General features: G+C 48.1%; 1 protein-coding gene across 1 annotated transcript in view; it reads left to right on the top strand.

The window, feature by feature from the left end:
* The first annotated feature begins 2,403 nt into the window (after positions 1-2,403).
* LOC106805683 (dual specificity tyrosine-phosphorylation-regulated kinase 4-like) overlaps positions 2,404-12,826 on the top strand; it is an 88,844-nt gene continuing 78,421 nt past the window's right edge. Inside the window, exon 1 of the mRNA XM_014807372.1 lies at positions 2,404-3,911. Within this exon, the coding sequence (XP_014662858.1) occupies positions 3,849-3,911 (63 nt within the window). The 5' untranslated portion in view covers positions 2,404-3,848. The remainder of the gene's footprint in view (positions 3,912-12,826) is intronic.

The raw sequence follows: 12,826 nt of genomic DNA, 5'->3' as shown, positions 1-12,826 counted from the left end.
GGCGATTTATTTCAATGCAAATTTGGGGCGGCACACATAAATAGCAAGATGTATGCGAGTATTGCGCTCAGCTTATTTATAAGATCGCACTAATAACAATCCATGGGCACAGCTTCGGATAGCGATAAATTTCGGGTTAGTCATATAATCTTGGGCTCAGCGATTGGCATAGTTAAATCGTAATAACTTGCTATCTGCAGGCCTGTGAATTGCCGGGGCACTCTTTACCGAACACGTCTATTGTGTAATGAGGAATGTTACAATCTCTCCAAAAATTTGTAAGCTATAGTGGGCGGCAATATATAGCCAAAAGAACACGCCGACATCTGTACCATATAGATATCAGCTCGTGCACGTCAGCTGTTTTACAGACATCGTTTTCATCGTGATCTGTTCTCCCTGCTGTCACACCTGTCAACGTCGAAATTTCGCTCCCCACGCTCTGTGCGCACACTCGCTGCACCGATAAATCAGCCATTAAAAACTTATTAGGGGGGAAAATGAGCCTTGTTAGACCGTAACCTGCGGGTAGAGACGATGCATCGGTCCCGGGAGTTCCGTAAGCGTGACACCTGGACATGTCGGGACCTGCATCGTTTGGCATGTGATTTAGCGATCACCCCTCAGCGATACTCACGCGCCTCGCCCCCATGGTTGTATAGCATATAATTATATCAGGAGTGGATAATAGAGATCTCTATTATCCACTCCTGATTATATGGTATTGTACAGAATATATTATGTGATTATGTTTTATTGTATGGAATCATTTTCGTATGAGTGTGTTTTATTGTATAGAATCATTTATGTATGATTATGTTTTATGGCTGTTGCTGCGCGTTCTCGCTACTTGATTTTGACGTGTGTCTAGTGTGCAGTCGACGCTCTATACGAGAGTCATTCAAATGAAAGCACACAATTATCATTTATAGAATTAGATATCCGTTTTATGAAGATGTCTTCACTGTACGGCTGCTACTCAGAATAAATCCCAAAACCAAGCTTTATAGACAGGTGTCCGGTCAAAGGAGGTGACCGCTAACGTAGGTTTGGATGTATTCAACACGAACCCTAATAAACATTCCTTCTCTCTGTTTGCGCTACATAAGTTACCACTGTTCCCATTTTGATATTATCGTCTAATCTCGAACATATCCTATTGTTGTCTTGAATTTAAATGCAATCTTTATTCGGCGCTTCACAAACACGCGGACGCACGCACGAGTTGCAACAGGTGCGCATGCACGTGTTTATTGTGAGAGTTCGGCACGAACAGAAATATGTGCATAATCGAATGTTTGCTGCTGGTAGGAGTTCTTGGTGTTAACGCACGTACTCACACGGAGGTACGTGTGCTAACACAACACACGCACGCAAACATGCGAGCTCATGTATACGCAACCTTCCCCCTCCCCACACACGCACGCACACACGTACATACGCACACACGCACGCACGCACGTACGCACACACGTACGCACGCACGTACGCACGCACGCACGCACGTACGCACGTACACAACCACACACACGCGCACACACGCGCATACACGCACGTACGCACGCACGCACACACACACGCGCGCGCGCGCAAGCTATAGTATATTTTCTGCTCGGAAAGCTGTTAATATCTTTATTACTGCAAATGATTTCAATGAAATGTCCAATTATCCACCTGCTGAAGAATATAACAGGCTAGTTATTTTTTTGATAATAAACATTTACAAATCCGTTGAATCAGCCTTCCCATAGACGGCAGCAGCCGAGGAAATAAAAATTACACGTCATTATGAGACTTTTGTGTCAAAGTGAAAGCCGCTTAAGCTCTACCTACATGTCCGCACTGCGGCAACCCGGAATGGAATGGCCACATGTCCGCGAACCCACCGCTGAAAGGAAAACTAACCGGGAAATAAAACCAATCTCGTCACGCGGCAATAAGGAAACTTTTGCCTTTTCGACATGCGGTTGGCTATTGCCGATTTCAGTTCTTTTTCAGCAGTTTGTGCAAATAGCTAGGGCTAAGTGGTCAAGGCATGCACCCGGCCACCGCACAATGCCGGCCATTATCATCTGGGCTCCAAAACAGACGGGTGAACAACCCCCAAAAGGGAACTAATACCACGTGGTTAGACTGTCGCACGCCCTTCCGGCCTAAGCGATGTTTACCCGCGATTTCGAGCGGGCGGTGATCATCTGCGCGCGCCAGCCACTCTCTCTTTCTCACTTTGTCGAGATCAGGTGTGCTCAGGTGTGTAAATCGTGGTGCTGGAACCTCCGCGCTTACACCATCGCAACCGTCTCCAGTCGAGTACTGCGCGTTGCGGCAGCGCGTATACGTGCGTACCTGTCTACCAGTAGTCGCTATCCGTCACGCAACCGTGACTCGCTCTCTCGCGCTCTCTCTCCACTCCGGCCGCTGGCGTTCTCACACTGCTTGCACGTACTGTGTTCGTTCGCATTGCATGCCAGCTCACAGGTGACGAGTCGCTCGGTAGTGAGTCCGCGAGCGCCTTTGACGCTGTTCAGAGTGAGTTCATTCTGGAAGCGAGTGTTGAAGCACGCTGAAGAGCGGACAGTTCGTCGTCGTTCGCGTGTCGCTACGTGTGAAAGGTCTGTTCGTTGACGGTTCGTAGATCGTCAGCGGTGCAAGTCGCTGGGTGTGCGCGTGCGATTCCACGAACACGCAGATAACGGCAGAAGCAGAGGAGGAGGAAGAGGTAGGAGAGGGAGAGAAGAAAAGAAGAGGAGGGGTGGCGGAAGAAGAAGAAGAAGAAGAAGAAGAAGACGAAGAGAAAGTAAAAGTAGAAACGTGAAGAGTCGCACCGACGGGTCAGAGTTGCAGAAAGTTGCAGTGCGTCGCGGGAATTGCTGAGAGTTGCAGAGAGTTGCCGCGGTTAGGAACGCTTCACCAAACTCCCCTCAACTTACCCCGTCGTGACTACCTGTCTGTCTGTCTGTCCGTCTGTCCGTCTATCTGTCTGTCTGCCTGTCCGTCTATCTATCTGTCTGTCTATATGTCTGTCTGCCGATCTGTCTGTCTGTCTGACTGCCAGTTGGTGTTCCGCTTTGCTCACTGTGTGCGCTGTTACCGTATGCCCGACGGATTGCTGCCGATGGTATTGTGTTAAACATCGGATCAACGCTATTGTTTGAAGGGTTTTTTCGCGCTCTCGCTCTTCGATAAACGATCCGCCAGCGAAGCGTAGTCGAACGGACGCGACTTCCGAGTTGGCGCGGACACAATCGCTTGACGGATGAGCTACGCTCTACAAACTGCCAGCGTCAATGTCGTCGGAGAAGTGAAATGATCGCGGCCGAACGACAATAGCCCGTGCCTTGTCGTGCCGTGCTGTGTGTGCGTGCGCCAGAGGCGCTTAATTTTTTTGGTGCTCGCGACAATACGTTTCGCGCTATACCGTCGTGTTGCGCAGTTGTGTGGTAGGCTATACCTTACGGTTTTGTGAGCTTGTATGTGAGCTCGATATACGTGCTATACGGGGTACGCGTGCCTTGTGTGGGCGGTGAGATAGCCACGTGTCGGCGATCAGTGTGAACTATAGTGACGGTGACGAAGCAAACCTGAGATCGCTAGCGATCAAACTTTCCCGTTTGCGTCCGGTGACGCAGCGAGAAGGGGAAAAACAGAGAGATCGAGGAGACACACACACAGATAGAGATAATTATAATTTGGAAGGAGGACATCTCGGACGGGCGCAGAGAAATTCCAGCACGGGCCGTGGTAGAATTGTGATTGCGTTTGGACCATCTACGCGTATTACAATCCTTGGAATCACTTGAGATCGCAGCCTCCAGCTGCACTGCAACATCCACTGCCCCAGCATCAGGATGATGCTGTGTACCTGCATGTACCACGTGCATGGCTATCATCCGGCCATGCATTTCCGAACCGTAAGTAAAAGCTTCGTTACATGTATATACTTGAATGTATACATGCACACGCACGCACGCGCCCGCAAGCACACACACACGCGCGCGCTCGCTCACGTACACACATGCGCACGCACATGCACACATACACACATGCGCATTAACATGCACACATACACACATGTACACACACACATAAGCACACACATAAGCACACGCGCACGCGCAATGCAATGATCCACTCGTTCGGACAACGTCGCATGTGGTGGATGCGTTGAAAAGAACGCGTAAAAAACTATTTTATCGGTTGTTAGAAACGGGTAAACACGCGCGTAAGCAAGAGTAAGGTAATAACATTGTAAAATTGTATTGTCCGCACAATCGAATTGCGAATTTAAAACTAACTACTTCTGGCGTAGGCTAGTAGTGAGTTATTGAGTAAGCTGGCAATAAGGAAGGAAAGAACCTAGTGGGTGAAGGCTAGAGTACGTTGAGAAATGATAGACAGTAGGGGGAAAGATAGAGGAGGGGAGAACATAGAGGAGATGTAGGGTGCGAGGAACGGGCGAACATGAAACTTAGCTGGTAGTGTATCGTGAACTATTGCGCACCACAATTCACTCTCTTCGTTGTTATACAGACAGAGTTCGCCGTCATTCGAAATATGCTACGGGGGGATTACGCGCTCCGCCCGCGCGTGTAAAAGCTGTCTGCGGTGTCGCTGATGTAAATAGCACTGACGGCAGTAGCAACAACAGCGCGACTTCGACGATAGATTCACGATAACGTCGGCTGGTGGGATTTTGCATGTTTGCGGAGGATTTTAGCATCGTCGGCGTGATAACATCGGACCGTCGTCCGCGAGAGAGTTAAAAGTTCCCCCTTTGATGTGGTTTTCCGGTTCATTCCATCGTCCTCTGTCGTCCACGCGTACAGATGCTATAGCTCGGACTGCAATAACCTGCCACGGTGGAAGGGATCGTAGCATGCTAAGCTGCGCTTCTTTGTGTCGACCGACCCCTCGACTGTTTGCGAAAAATAAAGCTCAGCTTTCATCTATAAGGCGTACAGCAAGCAAAATTAAATGTTCGCTAAGCTCTAGCGCGAACCTAGACTGTCGCGCGCGACTACGCGCTTCGCCATGCATGGGAGCGCGGGAGGGACGTGGGGACAGCAACAGGTGCGGGTGAAGACTAAAAGAAACTTTCAACTTTCAAACGTCTTTGTGGCAGTCGGCCGTGGAGTTCATTAACCAGAGAGCGGAGCAGGCCAGACGCACGGCGACAGCGATTAGGGTTCAGCTGTCACAGTCTTGCCTTTGCGTCTACCCTTCTCATACAATCAGCGCACAGATAGCTAGACCTGTTCTCTCTAGACGTGCACCGACGAAAATTCGATGACTTCTTTTCCCGTTGCGAAAGAAAAAACGTGAAGAGAGGTACACGTTCATGCCCGAGAAGACCCCACACAATCGGGCAACTAAGAGGTCGAAGGCTTTTACACAAGTGTATCACTGATAGTAATCCCTCTATAGGTGCTGTTCTCTAGGCACGAGCACTGGGAACCTCTCTGGTCGCGGTCATGACTCATCTATAGCAGGAGGCGAGCTAGGGTCAATCTGCCCGATCTACGCTAGGGGGCGCCCAGGTCGTCTATAGTTGAATAGATGATTCTAGTACTTCCACAATGTCTGTAACTTGTTTAGTACTTGTTTAATAATAATTTTTCCATTTTTTTATTTTTTGTCTGCAATTGGCTCTGTCGGATGCTGCATAACGTCTGGAATGACCAACAGCTTGATATTACTGCCGCAACGCTGCCCGATGTGATTTGGAAATTATTTAATTAGAAAAGCTAAACCGGGCGACGCTTCGAAATGCATGACAAATGCAACTGACGTTCGCATCATGAGTTTAATTCGGAAATTAAATCGGTGATTGATTACTCTATTTTATATACTTGACATGTGAATGTTTATGTAGAATGATCTATTACGCTAACTTACAATTCGTGCATCAACATGTCGATATTCGAGGCAGAATTGTCTAGCGGATGATGTAGCAGCATCCGTCCTTGATGTAGCATGGGTCCGTGTGCAATCAAACCTATATGCGAGGAATTTACAATGAATACGTCAGAAATGTCGGTTATGGATTCTATAAAGGTGGTTTCGCTCTGTAATTTCAGTGCCAGAGAAACGCTAAAGGTAACCTTATAGTTGTATATTGTGTTATTATATGATATATATTCTACTAGTGTTCTGGTGCGGTAATTCTTGCTACGTTTCGCTATTGTGAAAACGCCAGTTGTTTCCTTTATAGACGGGTATCCGTTCTATAGAGAGGCGTTCGTTCTGTAGAGGTGTTCGTTCTATAGGGGTGTCCGTTCTATAGAGGTGTCCGTTCTATAGAGGTGTCCGTTCTATAGAGGTGACCGCTAACACAGCGCTGACTGTATTTTCATTGATGGAGATAACGCCAGAGACGTATTCGGTCTAGACGCGCGCGAGCAATTTCTAGGCAATTTACGCTGTGTAATTATTACAGTGAATGTTTGTGTGTGTGTGTGTATGTGTGTGTGTGTGTGTGTGTGTGTGTGTGTGTGTGTGTGTGTGTGAGAGAGAGAGAGAGAGAGAGGCGATGCCTGTGCGTGCTCGCCATCGGTTGAGTTCGCAGTTGAGCTCGCTAATGAAGCTGACATTCCAGCGTTCGCAGACTCGAGTGTCAATGTCGGAGTGCTCAATGAGATTATGTTGTTGTAATAACCTTTTAGGATCCGACGCGTACAATGTTTGGTTCTACACCCGATAGCAGTCGCGTGTGCCTCTGTTGTGACTATGCGCCTGTGGGTGTGTGTGTGTGTGTGTGTGTGTGTGTGTGTGTGTGTGTGTGTGTGTGTGTGTGTGTGTGTGTGTGTGTATGTGTATGTGCGTTTGTGTGCGTGCGTATGTGTGCGTGCGTGCACGTGTGCGTTGCGACCACTGTGTGTTACTTTTGCCGTGTGCGTACGTCGCTGTTACCGTACGTGTGTTTGTGTGTGGCACTGTCACCGTGCATGTCACTGTCGCCATGTGTGTCACTGTCACACTGTGTGCTACTGTGACCGTATGTGTCACTGCCACAGTATGTACTATTGTGACAGTGTGTGCCGTTGTCATCGCAGTGTGCGTGTACGTCACTGTCACCGTTCATGTCGCTGTCACACCCTACAACACTTTCCTTGTATTTCCGTCGTGTGTCCGTCTGTCACTCTGTACGTGTGGCTGCGGGGTGAGAATGGAGAATTCCTCAAGTCTAATACAAGCACGCGTGTAACTCAAGCTAGCTTTATAAATAGCCGACTGCTAATTTTGTTCAGTTCGGAAAGTTTTTTTCGTGGGAAGTACGGGAGAATTACGGGGGAATTATCGGCCGGGAGAAAAGCTGTTAACGCTGCTCCGGATTGATATACCAGTGAAGACAGATAATTGCGTAGGGAGGGGGAGGGGGAAACGTGGCTGTGCAGGGAGCCGGTTTGACGGGTATTTGCTATTCCACATCAGCTGCGCAATCGTGGCGTAAATTCAAGCAATTTATCACTAGTTACCATTAGTTTTCACTACGGGTCGACCGACGAGTGACATGAGGGATGCGCTCGCCATCTTCGTAGGCGCTCGGACATCTTCGTAGGCGCTCGGACATCTTCGTAGGCGGGGGTTGGCACCGCGTGACTGTGACATTGTAGCGGCGTTTTTCTGCTGCGAGAGACTTTGAACGTGAATTGCGTGCAGTGTGGGCCCTTCGGTTAACTGTCGTCAAATGCTATTTGTTAAGAGTTAAGAAAGCTTTCGACGGCTGTTTTAAGTATTCGATAAACAAAGGGGGTAATAGTCAAGCCATTAGGCGCGTTCAAAATGCAGTAATATGCGACTGGTAGTGACCACGGGCTAAATGAGCGTTAGTGTAACCCAGCGGAACGCCTCTTCTGTTGCAGCGGAATACTAAACTATTTCCGCAGGCTCCGCGAAAATGCAAATCAGTAGGAAGTCGCAGTTTTACAAACAGCGTCGCGCAAAGTTGAGCGAAGTGACACACATTAGCATAGAGTTAAAGCGACGTGGCGACCGCGCGGGAGCGGGCGAATTAGTTGTTGTTCGCGAACTGTGGGGCGTAACAGTAGCTTAGAGGGAGGGGAGCGATAAGGAGAGGAGGAGTTAGGAGAGAGGAGGAGGAGGAGGAGGAGGAGGAGGAGTTAGAAGAGAGGAGGCGTTAGGGAGATGAGAAAGTGAGATATATATATATAGAGAAAGAGGGGGACAGACAGACAGACAGCCAGCCAAACAGGCAGACAGACAGACAGCCAGCCAAACAGACAGATAGACAGACAGGCAGGCAGGCAGGCAGGCAGGCAGGCGTGCAGACAGAAAATCAGTGAGAGAAAGAGACGAGATAGAGATCGAGATAGAGAGCTCGCAAACCCATTATAGCACGGGCGTTCATCTACATAATAGCTTGATAATAGTAAACCACAAGCACACCAGGCTCGTGGCCTGGGGGCGGACAATTTACTTAGCCCGCGTTTGCGTATCAAACGACTCTAAACGTTCGTCAATGGCCGTTTTTTCCTTGACACAGTTATTAGGGAAGGAGTGCAGGCAACGAGAGATTGAGCCGCTCGAAGCGAGAGCGAACGCCAGTCGTCCGTCATTCATTGTGTAATTCACGTGTGCGTAACTAACTATATAAGTGCTCCCAGCATTGTGAAGTGAAATGAGACGAGGTGAGATGCGCCCACGCACTGGTGTGTGTGTGTTGTGTGCTTTGCTCGTGTGTGTGTGTGTGGTGTGTGTGTGGTGTGTGTGTTTGTTATGTATGTGTATGTGTGTTGTGTGTGTGTGTGTGTGTGTATGTGTGTGTGTGCGCGCGGCGCAGGTGTGTGTGTGTATGTGTGTGTGAGTGTGTGTGTGTGTGTGTGTGTGTGTGTGTGTGTGTGTGTGTGTGTGCGCGCGGCGCGTGCGTGCGCGCGTGCGTTCGTTCGTGTCGTGGCGTACGTGCGCGCGTCCGTGCGTGCGTCCGCGCGTGCGTGCGTTACTTACACTCGGGTCTGAAAATGACACTCTTATCGTGTGCCTTCTTCAGTGGCGATTATACAGTGGAACCACCTCTATAGAACGGACAACTGTCTATAACGGACACATCTAGGGCTTCCCTTGAGTGTCCATTAAATATAAGTTTGATCGTGCGTGATGAGCAGTGTCGTAGGTAAGAATCCAACATGCGGTATAGGATCGGCGACTACGATTACTGTATTCCGTATTAGAATCTGTATATCAACGGTCAATATATCCGCGTAGCAATGAACTCTCGCCACCAACAAACCCGATACTGGGAACGCACGACTATACGTGGAAACTACGATGCATACAATTTACTCGCCGCGTCGCGATCAAGTGTAAAAATTGATTTCAAGCGAATGCTTCTCTTGCACGCGTATTAGTATCTGTTTCGCGACGGACGAAAACGCGAAGCAGTGAAATAACAATGCAGCGTTTGCCGTAGCAATATGTATATATATATATATATATATATATATATATATATATATAGTGTATCTATATAAGTCGCGTTTGGGCTGCGCGGGGTATTCGTCAAATATGATTATCTCGAAGTTACGCATCTACTGAATTCTCTTCGTTCTCGTGGAGTAATGGCTGTAGTATCGAGGCTTCGCGACTTCTGCAGTAAACCCAACTTCGGCTCGGAAGGATATTGGTGGTTAGCGGCCGCCAGAGAAACGCGTTTCATAGAAACTTTGCGTCATCCTGCGCAACGGCGTTCCAGTTTCTACGAAAGCCCAAGTTAGTTTTCCCCCACCCCCACCCCACCCTCCCATCAAAGTGCTCTCTCGGGGACCTACTTGTACGCTCATTGGCTGACCGATGAAAGTTCTATTGTAAGTATAGAGTAAGTGGTGAAAGAAAAGTCGAAAAATAGAACTCAGTTCAAACTCAAAAAGTAGTCCCATTGCTTACAAAGGCTCCTTGGATTTTAAAATTTTAAAATTACGAATTTCAGATTTCGGCTATTTAAATTTTGGATGACGAGGCATCCTGAGTTTTCGTAGGTCGTCGAAAGAAAGCATCATGCACCGGGTCGCTGCCATCGCCGCGTAATTTCATAGCGCAACCTGAAAATTTCAGCAACACACTCATGAAAAAAAAGAGCGCAGTTGCGGAGTCTTTGTATACGTACAAGCTTTGATCAAACAACTATCTGCCCCGGCATGGAGAGGAGCACACGGTAAACAGCGGGTCACGTCGACGCTTCGCGGCTCAGTGAAACGGGTTTTCGAACCCCGCGTTCGTTCGCTGCTCGAGATTTCGTTCTCGCGGTGTGGGCGCTGCGGTTTCCCATTGTAGTCCCGTCTTCTTCGCTCTAAATCAAATATAGACGGTGGTATTAGACGGCGGGGGTGGGGCGTGGGAGGGTGTGGGAGTGGATATCATCAGAAGTAGATAATAGGGACTATTATCTAAATTCGATTAAATCCGATTAAATCTGATAAAATTTATTATAGGGACTAAAATTCCTTATTATCTACTTCTGATATCATGCACTCGCCTCGCCTGTTGAAAATTTTCAGGGCATTTACCCGCCAGTAATCAAACACAGAGCGTTTGCGTTCGGTCGCTGGCGGCGGGGGGGGGGGTTTAATTCTCTTTTCTTTTTTTAATCTGTGCTCGCTGTTCTGTCGCCGTCTCCGTTTTTTCCGTATTTGCCGTCGGTTCACTAAACTTGATTCGTAATATTAACACGTTGTTTGCTTGCCTAAGCGTCCCGGATGTCACGAAGGCGTGCGTAATATCAAGAGCGTATTAAGAAGGAGATCGAGCGTACAACGGTGGAATGCTGAAACCATGCTGCAGTATTAGTCGAATTAATAAACTTTGCCCGTGTTATTTTGACGATTCTTTGTGGTATTATTGATCAGCTGTCCTACCTTGCAAATATAAAACAAACCGCTTGTCCCTACGATGCCTCTACGTTGAGATAATGAGCGGTGAAAATCTGGTAATTTCGCCGAAAACCGACTCGAGATACGTAGTGGCTGCGACTGTCTCTCGTTCTGGCGATATAGCTTCGGGAAACCTCGCGTGTTTCCGTTATTCATTGACAATGAATTTTATTTTCCTATCTTTTCTCGCATTTCCAGTCATTGACGCAGCCATTACTCCACAAAAACGTCTTGTTATTTATTGCCATGGTGATGACCCGCCCCTGTTGCTGGATGTAGTAACGCTATAGTAATAACGTATAGAGTCAGCGCTACACAGCGGTGACCGGAAGCGACATACAGTCCACAAAACGAGAGACAGTCGCAGTAAAACTGATCTCGAGTCGGTTTTCGGCGAAAATGCCAGATTTCCACCGTTCATTATCTCCGCGTAGAGGCATCGTAGGGACATGCGGTTTGTTTTATATTAACAAGGTAGGACAGCTGATTAATAATACTGCAAAGAATCGTCAAAATAAAATGGGAAAAGTTTATTAATTCGACTAATACTGCAACATGGTTTCAGCATTTTACCGTTGTACGCTCTCCTTCTTTATACGCTCTTGGTAATATGATATTGAGCAGATATATGGAGTTGCCTGTATTAGCAGACAACGTTATAGAACGGGCACGTCTGCATATCGAAAACCGTTGGTGTTGGCACTTCTAATAAATCCACCTCTATGGAACGGGCGCATGTCTACTAGTAGCACCGTTAGCGGTTCCCTTCAGCGACAGTTATACAGTGAAACCAGCTCTATAGAAGGGACAATTGTCTTTAAGGAACACGTTGAAGGGATCCCTTGGGTGACCCTCATAATATGCAGGTTTGACCGTTGTTTGACGAGGCACAGTATTAGTGCAGTCATAAAAGTATAAATAGTGTCGTACGTCTCTTACTCAACTTACTTGCAATCACAACATGACCTCTTTTCCTATTTCAGGGAACTGTTGCATATGCCGATATGTAGCTCATATTTGTTTTGATTATGTAGATTCAAGAATGAGCTGATACTTACAGGCACATACGCGCAGGCTGATGCACGCACGGACACGCGAACTCACGCGCGCGCGCATGCACGCACATACATACACGTAAATGCGCTTGCAATCTAATAATCAATGTCCGATAACGTACGTAGATTCGTAAATGTTTTCCCATCGTCCGCCAGCGTTGCGTACCATAGAAATTATATTCTATTGCGGGCTCTCCATATTAGCAATCTATACATTGCGGATATCCAATCTATGACGTTGAGGATCCCTATATATAAGACAAATGCCCGGAGACGCCACGCCGCTTCCGCCTCCCCCTCCTCCTCTTCATCATCCTCCTCCTCCGCCCCTCCCCCTCCTCCATCCTCGTCCTTCTCCTCCTCCCCGCTTCCGCCGGCTCCTTCGCCTCCTCCTTCTCCTTCTCCCCGCTTCCGCCGCCTCCTTCGCCTCCTCCTCCTCCTCCACGCCTCCTCCTCCTCCTCCTCCTCCTCCTCTTCCTCCTCCTCCTCCTCTTCCTCCTCCTCTTCTCCCGCCTCCCCCGCCTTCTCGCCGTAAGCAATCTCCGATATAACGCAGATGAACGGCAGCTGCTAGCGATGTTTCAGTGAGTAATATATATGTGAAGCCCGTGTCAGACACGCGTCTGCGATTGGAGTGGGGGTGGCGGGTTGGCGCACAGGGCGCCACCTGCCGAAACTATTTACGATCGTAATTCTTTTTCTCATTTTCTTTCCCGAGCCCGAGTTTTATATTTTCCGGCGACGCGCACGTGCGGCAGCACGGATATCCCGCAGCGTGGTTGCAACAGACGGATCAACCCATAGCTACGTAGGATGATCATTGAATGGACGCATATTATATTATAGACATATATATTATATATATATATATATATATATATATATATA

The sequence above is a fragment of the Priapulus caudatus genome, unplaced genomic scaffold (genome assembly GCF_000485595.1).
Source record: "Priapulus caudatus unplaced genomic scaffold, Priapulus_caudatus-5.0.1 Scaffold123, whole genome shotgun sequence".
Lineage (NCBI taxonomy): Eukaryota > Metazoa > Priapulida > Priapulimorpha > Priapulimorphida > Priapulidae > Priapulus > Priapulus caudatus.
This window is presented reverse-complemented; position numbering and strand designations above follow the sequence as displayed.